Source organism: Hippopotamus amphibius, chromosome 12, assembly GCF_030028045.1.
Source record: "Hippopotamus amphibius kiboko isolate mHipAmp2 chromosome 12, mHipAmp2.hap2, whole genome shotgun sequence".
Classification (NCBI taxonomy): domain Eukaryota; kingdom Metazoa; phylum Chordata; class Mammalia; order Artiodactyla; family Hippopotamidae; genus Hippopotamus; species Hippopotamus amphibius.
The window spans coordinates 24,388,094-24,404,376 of record NC_080197.1 but is presented as its reverse complement, the minus strand read 5'-3'; the positions used below and the strand labels follow the sequence as shown (position 1 = coordinate 24,404,376).

Here is a 16,283-nt window from a genome sequence, read left to right as displayed (position 1 = left end):
CTCACCTATGTGGTCTGGCACTGAGTAGAGATGAGAACTCGCGCAAAGGGGTCTGAGAGCCCGCTGTCATCTGCTGCCAGCACGCCTCGGGCCTGGTACAGGTGAGCCCGCAGCTGGAAGTAGCTGAAGTCTGGGGTGGAGAGAAGGAAGGGGCCATGTTAGCTCAGGGACCACTGGAGTCCCTGACCCTGACCCCTCCGAACCCCCAGCTGAGCATCTAGCCCCGCACCTCGGGTAAACGGAGAGTTGGGTCCTGGGCCTCGTGGGCCCGCCTGCCCCATGCCCTGTACTCACCGTCCCGGTACAGGCTGTGGGGCAGCCCAGCCAAGGACTCCGGCAGCAGGTCCAGGGGGAGCCCTGAGGTGCAGGCCTTGGCTTGCTTGCCCAGCCCCAGCCACAAGAAGAGCTCCAGCTTGGCACAGATCTCACCAGGAGCTGCCCCGGGTGCCTGTTGTGGGGAGGAGGCATGTTAGGGCCCACCTCTCATTAACCCAGCTAGACCAACCGTCTTGCTCCTCCAAGGCAGGCCCCTACTCTCTGAATCACCAGATCCCTAATCCAAAGAGCATTCCTTGTACCTCACCCTCTTCATGCCCTCCAGCCGACACCCCATTACTCTTAAACTCCGATTCCCTATTCCTCCTGCCCCAACACGGCCGCTTCCTATACTCCAGGCCCCCACCCCAAAACTGTGCTCGGAGCTTGTACTCCCTTACCCCACACTCACCCATCTGTCCCCTCACCCCAGACACATTTAGATTCCCTGTCCCTTACCCCAGTGGTCACAGCTTCTCACCGCTAGGGCCCCTTCTGGTGTCTCTCCCATGGACATTTACCAATATTTTGCCTCCAAATCAGCTGTACTTGTAGGAACTAATTAGTCACACTCCTATTTTCATACCCCTGCTCATCTATCAGAGCCCAGTCAGCAAAAGGGCCAGTTCAGGCCCAGAGATGACAAAATTTGGTGTTTATCTCACATCAAAGTTCACCTGAATAAAGGCACAATCTGCTTTTGGAATTTTGGATAATTAAAAAGAGTTCGGTGTACTTTTTAAAATAATAATAATTTTAAAAGTTAAGAAAATTTTCAATTAAACATTTTTAATATTTAATTTTTAACTGAAAAAATTAAAAATAAAAAAATTTTATTTATTCATTTATTTTATTGGCTGTGTTGGGTCTTTTTTTGCTCTATGCGGGCTTTCTTTAGTTGCTGTGAGTGGGGGCTACTCTTTGTTGTGGTGCGCGGGCTCCTCATTGCTGTGGCTTCTCCTGTTGTGGGGCACGGGCTCTAGGCGCGTGGGCTTCAGTAGTTGCAGCACATGGGCTCAATAGCTGTGGCTCACGGGCTCTAAAGCGCAGGTTCAATAATTGTGGCACACAGGCTTAGTTGCTCCACGACATGTGGGATCTTCCTGGAGCAGGGATCGAACCCATTTCCCCTGCATTGGCAGGCAGATTCTTAATCACTGCGCCACCTAGGAAGCCCTAAAAATTTTTTTTAATTTTAATTAAAAAATTTTAACTAAAAACTTTTAATTTAAAAAATGAGTTTGGAGGGAATTCTCTGGTGGTCCAGCGGTTAGGACTCAGCACTTTCACTGTCAAGGGCGAGGGTTCAATCCCTGGTCGGGGAACTAAGATTCCACAAGTTGTAGTTGGTGCAGCCAAAAATTTAAATAAATAAATAATTTGGGGACCCCTATTGTGCACCGCATGGCTCCACCCCAATGCCTGTGTGGCCCTATGAGCCTCACCCCACTCTAGTCCCCAGCACTGCCCCCCCCACCCCGGGGCCCCTCACTGTGAGCAGCAGAGTCTGGATCTTCCCACAGTCCTGGACCCGTTCCTCCTCCACCACAGAGAACAGCACATCCTGGGTGGGGATCCGGGCCCAGGCCGCTCGGTGCTGCCCACTGAACATCCAGACCAGCACATCTGGGAGCGGTGGCTGCGGCTGCAGGCAGAGAACTGGGTTACAGAGGTGAATTTGGAGTTGAGACCACCTGTTCCCACAGCTTCCACTGGATGGACAGACCAAATGTCCATCTCTAGCCCTGACCTACCCCAAAACCCCACAGGTCCATCTGGCCGCCTGCCTCCTGGACATCTCTCCCCTGAATGTCCCACAGGCCATCTCAGACTCAAAGTCCAATCTTTTTTTTTCTGATCTCTCTCTCTCTTTTTTTTGGTTACGTTGGGTCTTCGTTGCTGTACATGGGCTTCCTCTAGTTGCAGGGAGCAGGCGCTACTCTTCATTGTGGTGCATGGGCTTCTTAGTGCGGTGGCTCCTCTTGTGGAGCATAGGCTCTAGGCACTTGGGCTTCAGTAGTTGCAGCAGGCGGCTCAGTAGTTGTGGCACATGGGCTTAGTTGCTCCAGCATGTGGGATCTTCCTAGACCAGGGCTCAAACTCATGTCCCCTGCATTGGCAGGCAGGTGGATTCTTAACCACTGCTCCACCAGGGAAGTCCCTCTCTCTCTCTCTGTTTTTAATTGCATTAAAATACACGTACCATAAAATTTACCATCTCAACCATTGTTAAGTGTACAGTTCAGCAGGACATTCATATTGTTGTGCAACCAGCACTACCGCCCACCTCCAGAACTTTCTTCATGGCAAAACTGACACTCTGTATCCACTAAACACTAACTTCCCATTTCCCACTCCCAGCCCTGACAATCACCATTTTACTTTCTCTCTATGAATTTCACTACTCTAGGTACCTCATATGAGTGGAATCATATGTATTTGTTCTTTTGTGACTGGCTTTTTTCACTTAGCATAAGGTCTTCAGGGTTCACCATGCTGGAGACTGTGTGAGCCTGATTTTCTTACTTTTCCCTCCTCTCAACCTGACCTCTACCCAGTGATGCCCCCTTGTGCCCATTCACATTAGCCAAGTACCTGAGCTGGTGTCAGCCTTCTCCTCCAACATCTAATCACCAGGTCCTGCCAACATCCCCCTTCTTTCCCTTCCTCACTTGTCCAGACAACTGGACAGTCTTCCTGCCTTCAGTCTTCCCTTCCAACTCATTCTCTACCATGTGTGACTGGCTTGCTCCCATCTTCTGGATCTCTGTTTAAATGCTATCTCTGCAGAGAAGTCTTCCCTGACCACCTTACATAAGCAGGTTCTCCTCTGCCCACTTAGCTGCTGTAAATCTTCCTTAGCAATCTCTACAGATCATTATTATTTTTCTTATTCATTTAAGGGGCATAGTCTGCCAACTCAGCCAATTAATTAATTAATTAATTAATTAATTAAAAATAAAAATAAATAAATAAGATGCATAGTCTGTCTCCCTCACCAGAACATAAGCCCCAAAAGGGCAAGAAACATGACAGAGGTAGGTCCCCAGGGCTTCATATATTTGGCATATAGTAGGACTTCAAATATCACTGAGTAAGCAAACAAACAATAGCTAGAACTGATCACTCCAAAGCTGACCCTCTCCTTCCCTTATTTAAAATCATCATGCCTTGGGACTTCCCTGGTGGTGCAGTGTTTAAGAATCTGCCTGCCAGTGCAGGGGACACAGGTTCAATCCCTGGGCCAGGAAGATCCCACATGCCACGGAGCAACTAAGCCCATGCACCACGGCTGCTGAGCCTGTGCTCTAGAGCCCGTGTGCCACAACTCCTGAAGCCTGCATGTGCCTAGAGCCCATGCTCCACAACAAAAGAAGCCACTGCAAAGAGAGGCCTGCGCACTGCAACAAAGACCCAACACAGTCAATAAATAAATAAATAAATTTAAAATAAAAATAAAATCATCATGCCTTGTAAATCAATGAAGTTACACCATATAAAAAATAAACTCAAAATGGCTTAAAGACTTAAATATAAGACAAGACACCATAAAACTCCTAGAAGAGAACTCAAGCAAAACATTCTCTGACATAAATCGTACCAATGTTTTCTTAGGTCAGTCTCCCAAGGAAATAGAAATAAAAGCAAATAAACAAATGGGACCTAATCAAATTTACAAGCTTTTGCACAGCAAAGGAAACCATAAAAATGAAAAGACAACGTACAGACTGGGAGAAAATATTTGCAAACGATGCGACCAACAAGAGCATACTTTCCAAAGTATATAAACAAATTTTAGTTTAAGGTGATCAAGGGCAGAAGCAAAGTCAAATGTTTTCTGGAAGAATGTACCTTTATTCCAGGACTCATAGAAGTCTCACAAATAATTTTTTAGGGAAACTATAATGAATAGCTCACAGTTTAAAGCAACTAAGCACAGAAGGAAACAACCATGAAGTATTGATATTATACTGGCAGAAACAGAGAGTGAAACCAAACCTCCCAAAACCAACTACTGAAATCATCTGATAATACAAAAACAGCTCTGCTTACTATATTTAAATGAAACAAAAGAGAAACCTGACAAATAGTTACTGGGAATAAGAAATTGTGAAAAATAACACACTGGATTTGAAAAAAAATAGAACTTACAGAAATAAAAAGTGCAATGATTGAAATGAAAAATTCAACAGAGGCACTTATACAGCCTCCTGATTTTCAATTAAAAAGCCAAATCCACTCAATGGGAAAAAGAAATCTTTTCAACATATGGTGCTAAACTATCTCAAGGTCCATATTTTAAAAATAGAATTTTGACCCATATGTCACACCATATGCAAAAACTAACTTGAGAACAGTCAGAGACCTAAGTGTAAAATCTAAAACCATAAGGCTTTTAGGAGATTATCTTTATTCTCCTAAAAGCATAGGAGAATATCTTTGTGGCTTGGAGGTAGTAAAGTTTTCTTACACAAGTAACAGAAAGCAATAAACATAAAAGAAAAATTAGACAGACTTCATCAAAACTCTCTAGAGATATCTACTATTTATTTTAGTCTCTACTATTCTGGTGTTTTGTTTTGTTTTGTTTTGTTTTGTTTTGTTTTTTTGGCTGCACTATGCAGCATGTGGGATCTTAGTTCCCCCACCAGGGATTGAACCCATGCCCTCTGCAGTGGAAGTGCAGAGTCTTAACCACTGGAACACCAGGGAAGTCCCATACTGGTTTTGTTTGTTTGTTTGTTTGTTTGCTATAAATTTCTTTTCAAATTTGCTCTAGAATTCATTTATTTATTTATAAATTTATTTATTTACTTATTTATTTTATTGGCTGTGTTGGGTCTTTTTTGCTGTGCGTGGGCTTTCTTTAGTTGCGGTGAGTGGGGGCTACTCTTCGTTGTGGTGCATGGGCTCCTCACTGCCGTGGCTTCTCTTATTGCAGAGCATGGGCTCTAGGAGCATGGGCTTCAGTAGTTGCAGCACATGGGCTCAATAGTTGTGGCTCACGGGCTCTAAAGCAATGGCTCAATAGTTGTGGCGCACGGGCTTAGTTGCTCCGTGTCATGTGGGATCTTCCTGGAGCAGGGATTGAACCCGTGTCCCCTGCATTGGCAGGCAGATTCTTAACCACTGCGCCACCTAGGAAGCCCCCCATACTATTCTTTTATACAAAAATCCAGGCAATAATAAAAAATTTCAAGACATAGAAAAAGTAAAAGATGCTACCCATGGTTAATACAGGAATAATCAATAGAAACAGACTCATAGATAATCTAAATGTTGGAATTATTAGATGGGGATCTTAAAATAACTGTGATAAAAATTCTAAAGGATCTAATGGGAAAAGTACACAGAGTTTAAAATGGATAATTTCAAGAAACATAAGAAAACCAGAGCCAAATGGAAATAACTGAACTAAAAAATATGATATCTGGTAGATAGTTCTACTTTAGTCATTAGAGGCTACAATATACCACTTTCAATAATGGATAGAATATCTATACAGAAGATCATTAAGGAACCAGAGAACTTGAACAACACTGTAAACCAACTAGACTTAACAGAGATATATAAACACTATTCAACAACAGCAGAATACACATTCTTCTCAAATGCACATAGAACATTCTCCAGGATAGACCATATGGTAGGTCACAAAACAAGTATCAATACATTTTAAAAGATTGAAATCATAAAAAGTATCTTTCTCTGACCAAAGTGGAATGAAACTACAGATCAGTAATAGAAAGAAGACATTGAACCCTAATTGGAAGAGGTGAGTGCAGTCTCAAAATGGAAGGCCATGATCCAAAGGAAGCAGAACAGTTGAGAAAACTGTTTATTGGTGGTCTGAGCTTTGAAACTACTGATGATAGCTTAAGAGAACATTGTGAGAAATGGGGCACACTTACAGATTGTGTGGTGATGAGAGACCCCCAAACAAAACGTTCCAGGGGCTTTGGTTTTGTGACTTACTCTTGTGTTGAAGAGGTGGATGCAGCAATGTGTGCTCAACCACACAAGGTTGATGGATGTGTAGTGGAACCAAAGAGCTATTTCTAGAGAGGATTCTGTAAAGCCTGGTGCCCATCTAACAATGAAGAAAATTTTTGTTGGTGGTATTAAAGAAGATACAGAAAAATATAATCTGAGAGACTACTTTGAAAAGTATGGCAAGATTGAAACCACAGAAGTTATGGAAGACAGGCATAGTGGAAAAAAGAGAAGATTTGCTTTTGTAACTTTTGATGATCATGATATGTTGATAAAATTGTTCAGAAATACCACACTATTAATGGGCATAATTGTGAAGTGAAAAAGGCCCTTTCTAAACAAGAAATGCAACCTGTTGGATCACAAAGAGGTCATGGAGGCGGATCTGGCAACTTTATGGGTCGTGGAGGAAACTTTGGAGGTGGTGGAGGTAACTTTGGCTGTGGTGGAAACTTTTGTGGAAGAGGAGGCTATGGTGGTGGAGGTGGTGGCAGTAGAGGTAGCTATGGAGGAGGTGATGGTGGATATAACGGATTTGGAGGTGATGGTGGCAACTATGGCGGTGGACCTGGTTATAGCAGTAGAGGAGGCTATGGTGGTGGTGGACCAGGATATGGAAACCAAGGTGGTGGAAATGGTGGCGGTGGTGGAGGATATGATGGTTACAATGAAGGAGGAAATTTTGGAGTAACTATGGTAGTGGTGGGAACTATAATGATTTTGGAAATTATAGTGGACAACAGCAATCAAATTATGGACTCATGAAGGGGGGCAGTTTTGGTGGAAGAAGCTCAGACAGTCCCTATGGTGGTGATTATGGATCTGGTGGTGGAAGTGGTGGATATGGTAGCAGAAGGTTCTAAAAACTCAGAAGAAAAGGGTTACAGTTCTTAGCAGGAGAGAGAGCAAGGAGTTGTCAGGATAGCTGCAGGTTACTTTGAGACAGTCGTCCCATATGTATCAGAGGAATTGTAAAAATCTGCCACGGGAACAACGATCTATACTCAGAAAAGTTACTGCAGCTTAAACAGGAAACCCTTCTTGTTCAGGACTGTCATAGCCACAGTTTGCAAAAAGTGTAATTATTGATTAATGCAATGTAATGTCATTAAATGTACATTCATGAGGTCTTTTATCTGTTGTAGCTTTGTCTTTTTCTTTTTCTTTTTATTACATCAGGTATATTGCCCTGTAAATTGTGGTAGTGGTAACAGGAATAAAAAATTAAGGAATTTTAAACTTTTCCAAAAAAATAGAAAGAAAACTAGAAAATTCACAAATGCATGGAAATTAAACAACATACTCTTATTAAACACTGCATCAAAGAAGAAATCACAAAGGAAATTAGAAAATACTTAGAGGTGAATGAAAATGAAAACATAACATACCAAAACTTATGATATGTGGCAAAGATAGGGCTCAGAGGAAAACTTATAGCTATAAATGTCTACATAAAAAGAAGAAAGATCTCAAGTTAGTAACTGAACTTTACACCCTGAGGAATTAGAAAGAGAAGAGAAAACTAAACCCAAAGCTAGCAGAAGGAAGTAAATAAAAATTAGAGTAGAGAAAAACAAACTAGAGAATAGAAAAACAATAGAGAGAATCAATGAAACCAAAAGTTGGTTCTTTGGAAAAATCAACAGAATTGACGAGCCTTTAGCTAGACTGACAAAGCATAAAAGAGACAAGACATAAATAACTAAAATCAGAAGTGAACGTGAGAACATTCCTAGAAACATACAATTTATCTAAACTGACTCAAGAAGAAATAGAAATTTCAACAGACTTATAACAAGTAAAGATACTGAATTAGTAATCAAAAACCTCCCAACAAAGAAAATTTCAAGACCAAATGGCTTCACGGGTGAATTCTACCAAACATTTAAAGAAGAATTAACGCCAGTACTTCTCAAGCTCTTACCAAAAACAGAAAAGGAAGGAATATTTCCTATTTCATTCTATGAAGCCAGCATTACCTTGATATGAAAAACCCATAAAGACATCATAAGAAAAGAATATTACAGAATAATATTCTTTATGAATATAGATATATCCCTTAGGAATAAGTTCTGAACAAAATATTAGCAAACTGAATCCAACAGCATATAAAAAGTATTATATACCATGACCAAGTGGGATTTACCTCAGGAATGCTTGAGTGATTCAACCTAAGAATATCAATCAATACTACAATAGCAGAACAAAGGAAAAAAATACAAATGAGTATCTCAATTGATGCAGAAAAGGCATCTCACAAAATCCAACACCCTTCCCTGGTGGCACAGAGGACTGCCTGCCAATGCAGGGGACACGGGTTCGAGCCCTGGGCTGGGAAGATCCCACATGCTGCGGAGCAACTAAGCCCTGTGCGCCATAACTGTACTCTAGAGCCCGCGAGCCACAACTATTGAGCCTGCATGCTGCAACTGCTGAAGCCCACGCACCTAGAGCCCATGCTCTGCAACAAGAAAAGCCACCTCAATGAGAAGTCCATGCACCACAATGAAGAGAAGCCCCCACTCACCTCAAGTAGAGAAAGCCCGCATGCAGCAACAAAGATACAACACAGCCAATAAAATAAAGAAAGAAAGAAACAAATAAATAAATAAATATTTTTTAATAAAGAAAATTAAGAACAGAATTTAACTTCCTCAACTTGATAAAAGGCATTTATGAAAAATCCACAGCCAACATCATACTTAATAGTGAAAGAACGAAAGCTTTTCCTCCAAGATTAAGAATAAAACAAAATGTAAAATTACAATTTTGGAAAAATTGTATCTCTTGTATTAGCCATTGTAAGCTTGACAGCTTCCCAACACTTAAAGATTTTTCTAGTGAGATTGGTGGTGATATTAACTAATGTGATTTCTTAATACTGTATAATGAAACACATGAACATTTGGAAAGTATACATAATTCAGGGAACCAAACTTCTAAATGACCTATATATGATGATTCAAAATCATGCAAGGATAACAAATTCATTCAAAGTGCAAGATAGACCAATGGATTTTAATATAGCAGAGTATAAAAATTCTTTGCCAGATATTTGCAAAAAATTTATAGCAATGCCACTGTTCTCACTACATTTTTTGTTTTGGGGAATATATTTATTTTTCTAAAAATATATTTATGTTTCCCTATATAAATATATTTAAAACATGCAATAGGTTTACTATTATTATTTTAAATATCTTACTGAATAATTTTTTTATTTCTCAGGTTTTAATTTTTTTTCAGTTTTAATTTATATAATAGTAAATATCAGTAGATACATCTACATAAACAAAAGCTCTTTTGGGTCCCCAGTAATTATTAAGGGTGTAAAGGAGTCCTGAGTCCAAAAAAGGTTGAGAATCACTGCCCTAGAGAAACTCTTGCACTTACACCCAGGACATGTACAAAAATGGTCTTGGAAACATTGTTTCTAATCACCACCCATTGGAATCAATACACATATCCATCAGCAGTGGGATGGACAAGTGAATTATAGCATAGGCATACAGTTGAATAATATACGGCAATGAAAATGGACAAATTACAGCTACACACAACAAACATAATTTTAAGTAAAAAAAAAAAAGCAAAATAATATAAACGGTGTTAAATAAAGTTTGGAAAATAGTGAAACTAACCTATATTATTTCAGGAGGCATATTTAAGTCAGAAAATGTTTTTAAATGTCAGCTGACAAAAGACAGTTTTCATTCAAAATAAATAATTTTGCACTAAAATTCACTACAGTAAGTTCTCTATTTTGTATCTCCTTCCACTGCTCTGCCTTCCAGCTGTGCCTCTGCACATGCTCTTCATTCTTTCATACTTGCCAAACTCCAACTTGCCCTTCAAGATCTGAGACCAATATCCAACTCCTCACTGACCCTGAGGACATATTGGCCCCAGCGGTCAAAACTTTCTGTGCCTTTGGGAATGACTGAGCTTCAGAGTGGGGCAGAACTGGCTTTGACTTCTAGTTCTACCACTTAACTAGCTATAACATGGTGGATCAGTCATCTTCCTTCTCTAAGTCTCAGGTTCTGCACCTGTCAAATAGGGTAACATCTTCCCAAGGTTGTTGAATCACACAAGGAAACACATGTAGACGCTTAGCAAAGGAAGCTTTCTAAAAATGTGAACGTCCTTTACCCTTCCCATGTGTTGTGTTCAGAGCTTCAGATCAGGAAAGTCATGCCAAGGAAATGTACTCTCAAACCTTCTTCCAAAGAGATCTTCATGTTCCCTGTATCCCTGCTGGGCCCTAGAACACGCATCTTCACCCTTAGCTGCTCCAAATGGAGCCTGGTCCTATGCTCAGAGCAATACATCCATGGCCTGGTATCTACCCACAGGACAAATGTTAGGTCACCGCTGCCCAAAGACCTCTGGTAGGCTTAGGAGAAAGGGTATTCAGGGTGGGGAAATGGGTGGGCGAGGCATTACCTCCTGGGCCAGGAAGCACAGTTTTGCCAGGAACTTCTTGGCCAGTGCCACCTTCTCTTGCACGTTGCCCTGTCTCAGGCCCCGTAGGAGCCGCAGTCCTTGCTTTGCCAAGAGGTTCTGGAAGGGCAGGAAGAGAACATGAGTGGAGGATCCCTGCTGGGTGTCCCTGATCCCCCTTCCCTTGACCGTACCAGGCTATACACCAGCAGTTTCCCTCCGCATCAATCCAGGGCGTTGGGCTGGGTCATTGTCCTGCTCTCAGCACCGTGGCAAAACTGTCTGCAGGAGCAGTAGTGGCGGATGCGGCAGGTGGAAGTCAAAGAAGAGAACACTGACCCTTAGGGGCCACCTCCCTCAGAGCAGGCCTCCCACACCCTGCCCCCCTCACAGCTCCTCTCAGGTCTTGTTCTCGAGGAAGCATCCTTCCTCAGCCAAGGATGGCTTCTGTACTTGGACCACTCCCCAGCTCATTGAGGCCAGCCTCACTTTTGAGCCCCAGAATGTACTAGAATTTAACTATTTACTGCCCTGGCAGTAAAGTGTGGCCCAGGCCCAACAGCATTGGTATTACCTAGTTAGAAACACAGAATCTCAGTTCCACCCTAGACCTGCTGTGTCAGAAATCTGCATCTTTATACCCTGGAGGATTCAAATGCATGTTAAAGGCTCACATGGGGTATACTTGGACAGTTCCAACACTGACCAAAGATAGTTCAAACATTACATGCCCAAGTGCATGAATTCCAATGACTGCCCCTGCCCCCACCCCAAAAGCAAACCCTGCCTTACTTCAAAACTTCCAAGTCATCCTTCACTGCTCTTTCCCTCACTCACATTCCACATCAATCCCATCAGCATATCACTTAGGCTCTACTTTCAAAATGTATTCAAAATCTGACCACTTTCCTTCTTTTCCAGGACCACCCTAGTCCAAGTGACCATCACTTCACACCAGCATTATTGCAACAGCCTCCTAGCTGTTCTCACTACGTCCACTCTTACACTCTCTCCTACAGAATATTCTCAATATAGCACCCAGAATGAGCTTTTCAATGCCTTCCAGACCATATCACTTGTCTTCAGAAGTTTCTCATCTCAGAGTTAAAAATAAAATTCTTGAAATGGCCTAAAAGGCCCTACATGCTCTGTTTCTCTTTATCTCCCTGTCTTCATCAAATATTACTCTTCCCTCACACACAGCCCTACAGTCACACTGGCCTTTTTGCTGTTCCCTGAATACACCAAGCCCATTACCACCTCAGGGTCTTTGTATTAGCTGCTCCCTCTGCCTGAATGTCAGGCCCCTAGATCTTTCCATGGCTCACTCTTCCCTTCTTCATGCAGGTCTTTGCTCAAATGGTGCCTCTTCACAGACCTTCCCTGTTCATCCAGTCTAAACAGCCCCTGCCACCTTCTCCATCCTCATACTCTAAATAGAAAGTAAGCCTCACAGGGACTTCATTTTGATTACCACTGTATCCTCAGGGCCTGGCACCTAATAGATGCTCAAAAAATATTTGTTGAGTAAAGTAAAATGATTTTTGGCCATGATATTTTGGGGCCTTTTTGACCCCCCAATGATTTCCTAACTTTTTATTATGAAAATTTTCAAAAATATGTAAAATAAATGACTCCAAGGATTTTTCACCTAATACTGCTCCCAGAGCTTATCTTTTTAACTTACTAATGCTCTTTGCTCCAAGACTTCTATTGGCAGAAATAATCTGACATAAAATAACACAAAATAAAACTGACAATGGTCAAAACTTCACCTATTTAAGTGTCAATTATACCTCAATTAAAAAAAACTACACTTATTAACATTTGCTATTGATTAAAAATCAACAGAAAAAAAAATCAGTCATAGCACAGAGAGATCTATGCTAAAAAAAAATCAACAGAAGAAAAAAATCTTCTTGACAAGATTTACAACCACAAAATTGGATTCAGGGAAATTAGATCTGGAAGAAATAATAGCGCGCGCACACACACACACACACATACACACACACACACACACACAAACTGGATAAAGCTACAAAAAGTGAAATATGACATGGGCAAATCTTTCATTAAAATTTCCCTGCCACACAGAAATCTCTTGCATTTCTATACACTAACAATGAAAGATCACAAAGAGAAATTAAGGAAACAATCCCATTCACCATTGCAACAAAAAGAGTAAAATACCTAGGAATAAACCTGACTAAGGAGGTAAAAGACCTATACTCAGAAAACTATAAGACACTAATGAAAGAAATCACAGATGACATAAACAGTTGGAAAGATATACCATGTTCTTGGATTGGAAGAATAAACATTGTGAAAATGACTATACCACCCAAAGCAATCTACAGATTCAGTGCAATCCCTATCAAATTACCAATGGCATTTTTTACTGAACTAGAACAAAAAATCCTAAAATCTGTATAGTGACACAAAAGACCCTGAATAGCCAAGCAATCTTGAGGGAAAAAAATGGAGCTGGAGGAATCAGACTCCCTGACTTCAGACTATACTACAAAACTACAGTAATCAACACAATATGGTACTGGCACAAAAACAGACATAAAGATCCATGGAACAGGATAGAAAGCCCAGAGATAAACTATGGTCAACTAATCTGTGACAAAGGAGGCAAGGATATACAATGGAGAAAAGACATCGTTTTCAATAGTGGTGCTGGGAAAACTGGACAGCTACATGTAAAAGAATGAAATTAGAACACTCCCTAACACCATACATAAAAATAAACTCAAAATGGATTAAAGACCTAAATGTAAGGCCAGACACTATAAAACTCCTAGAGGAAAACATAGGAAGAACACTCTTTGACATAAAGCACAGCAAGATCTTTTTTTATCCACCTCCTAGAGTAATGGAAATAAAAACAAAAATAAATAAGTGGGACCTAATGAAACTTCAAAGCTTCTGCACAGCAGAGGAAACTATAAGCAAGATGAAAAGACAACCCTCAGAATGGGAGAAAATATTTGCAAACAAATCAACACACGAAGTATTCATCTCCAAAATATATAAACAGTTCATGCAGCTCAATATCAAAAAAAACAAACAATCCAATCAAAAAATGGGCAGAAGACCTAAATAGGCATTTCTCCAAAGAAGACATACGGAGGGCCAAGAGGCACATGAAAAGCTGCTCAATATCACTAATTGTTAGAGAAATGCAAATCAAAACGACAATGAGGTATCACCTCACACCGGTTAGAATGGGCATCATCAGAAAATCTACAAACAGTAAATGCTGGAGAGGGTGTGGAGAAAAGGGAATGCTCTTCCACTGTTGGTGGCAATGTAAATTGATACAGCCACTGTGGAGAACAGTATGGAGGTTCCTTGAAAAACTAAAAATAGAATTACCATACGACCCAGCAATCCCACTACTGGGCATATTCCCAGAGAACATCGTAATTCAAAAAGACACATGCACTCCAATGTTCATTGCGGCACTGTTTACAATAGCCAGGACATGGAAGCAACCTAAATGTCCACCAACAGATGAATGGATAAAGAAAATGTGGTACATATATACAATGGAATATTACTCAGCTGTAAAAAGGAACCAAATTGGGACATTTGTAGAGACATGGATGGACCTAGAGACTGTCATACAGAGTGAAGTGAGTCAGAAAGAAAAAAACAAATATCATATATTAACACATACATGCGGAATATAGAAAAATGGTACAAATCAACCAGTTTGGAAGGCAGAAATAGAGACACAGATGTAGAGAACATACATACGGACACCAAGTGGGGAAAGTGGCGGGGGGTGGGGGGGGGGATTGGGAGGAGATGAATTGGGAGATTTGGATTGCCATATATACATTACTAATGAGAAAAAAAACATCAAATTGTACACTTTAAATACATGCAGTGTATTGTATGTCAATTGTATCTCAATAAAAGTTCTTAAAAAAATTTCCCTGCCAAAGAATAATCTTAGTAATAAAATAATTTCAGTAAAGTGAAAATGGAAATTTATAATAGCACCATATAGAAAATGAAGCAAGGAATTAAATTGGATTAAAGGTGGCTGTTCTTTTGGAGACACAGAGAACTTAGACAGAGAAGAGAGCCTTACAATGAAGCCCCGGGACATACCTACATGAACATTTGGAATCATCAGAGGTCAAGAAGATGGGGAGTCATCAAAAGAGATGAAAAGGAATGGCTGGGGAAGCTGAAGGAAAACCAGAGGCATGGAAGTCAACAGCAGAGTCTTTCCAGAAGGAGGGTGGGGTCAACTGTGTCCACTGACACTGAAAGGTTGAGGAAGATGAGGACAGAAAAGTGACCACCAACAACCAAGTCCTTGGCTGAGTCCTCCTCTTCCACCCTCCCTCTAAATGCTGGAGTTTGCCAGGTCCCTAGATTTTTTTTTTCCTCCCTATATGATTTTAACCAGTCCCATCTATGTACTGACACCTCTCAATTTTACATTTCTAGCCTTGAACTCTCCCCACAGCTCAACTCACATAGCTAACAGCCTGGCAGACATATCCATTTATAAGTCTAAAAGATGTCTCTCTCAAAGTTAACATGTCCAAAAATGAGCTTCTGATGTTCCCTCCACTCCCATCAGACCTTCTCCTTCTCCTGTTTTCCATAGCTCAGTAAATAGCACCATCTACACGGTTGTGCAAGCCAAAATCTTGGGAGTCATTTACGACTTTCCTCTGTACATTTTCCTCGTCCCCTAAGCCTATCCATTAGCCAGTCCTGAGGTGTCACTTCCAAAGTCCCAAACTGCTCTTGAATCTATTCCCGTCACCCTGTGTCCACGACAACCACCCTGACTCAATTCCTCATTATTGTTCACCTGAATTATTACAGTGCCCTCTTTAGTAATCTCTCTTTTTCCTTTCATATCATCCCTCCCCACTGATCCTTTTTAAGGATAACTTAGAGCATATCCCTTCTCTTTTCAAAATCTTCAGTGGCTCCTCATTTCACTCAAAGAAGAAGCCAAAGCCATTACAACGGCCTACGTGACTCCCACATGCCTCTGCCCACTATCAACCTCCTTTCCCCCCACACCCTCCAGCCTCACCTACTCTGTCCACTCTGCCGCAGTTACACCGGTTCCCTTGCTCTTCCTCAAAGACACCAGGCATGCTTCACTTCAGGGCCTTTGCACATGCTGTCCTTGCTGCCTGAAACACCCTTACAGCCATGGCTTGCTCCTTCACCTTCTTTATGACAGCACCACCATGGCCTCCCCTCGGCACCTCTTCTAAAATTGCAACACCTCTCTGAAATACTTCCTTGCCTTATTTTCTCGCTAACACTATCCTTATCATACTTCTTATATTTCTGCCTTGTTGTTTACATGCTTATTATCTGTGTCTTCATTCAGCCCCCACCCCCACCAGAATGTAAGTTTCAGAAATTTTTGTGGATAAAAATGTTATTCACTGCTATTCTTGTGCCTAAAACAGTGTCTGGCATAGTAAGTCTCATAAATATTTATTGAATAAATGGATAAATAACTCTTTTGAGAAGAG

The 16,283-nt window shown here is 41.2% G+C and overlaps 1 protein-coding gene across 1 annotated transcript in view; it reads right to left on the bottom strand.

Annotated features, from left to right (window-relative positions):
- Positions 1–16,283, bottom strand: part of LOC130833929 (fer-1-like protein 4) — a 45,999-nt gene that overhangs the window by 18,836 nt on the left and 10,880 nt on the right. Inside the window, 5 exon segments of the mRNA XM_057704052.1 lie at positions 6–130; positions 295–448; positions 1,808–1,960; positions 10,756–10,872; positions 10,947–11,034. Of these exon segments, the coding sequence (XP_057560035.1) occupies positions 6–130; positions 295–448; positions 1,808–1,960; positions 10,756–10,872; positions 10,947–11,034 (637 nt within the window).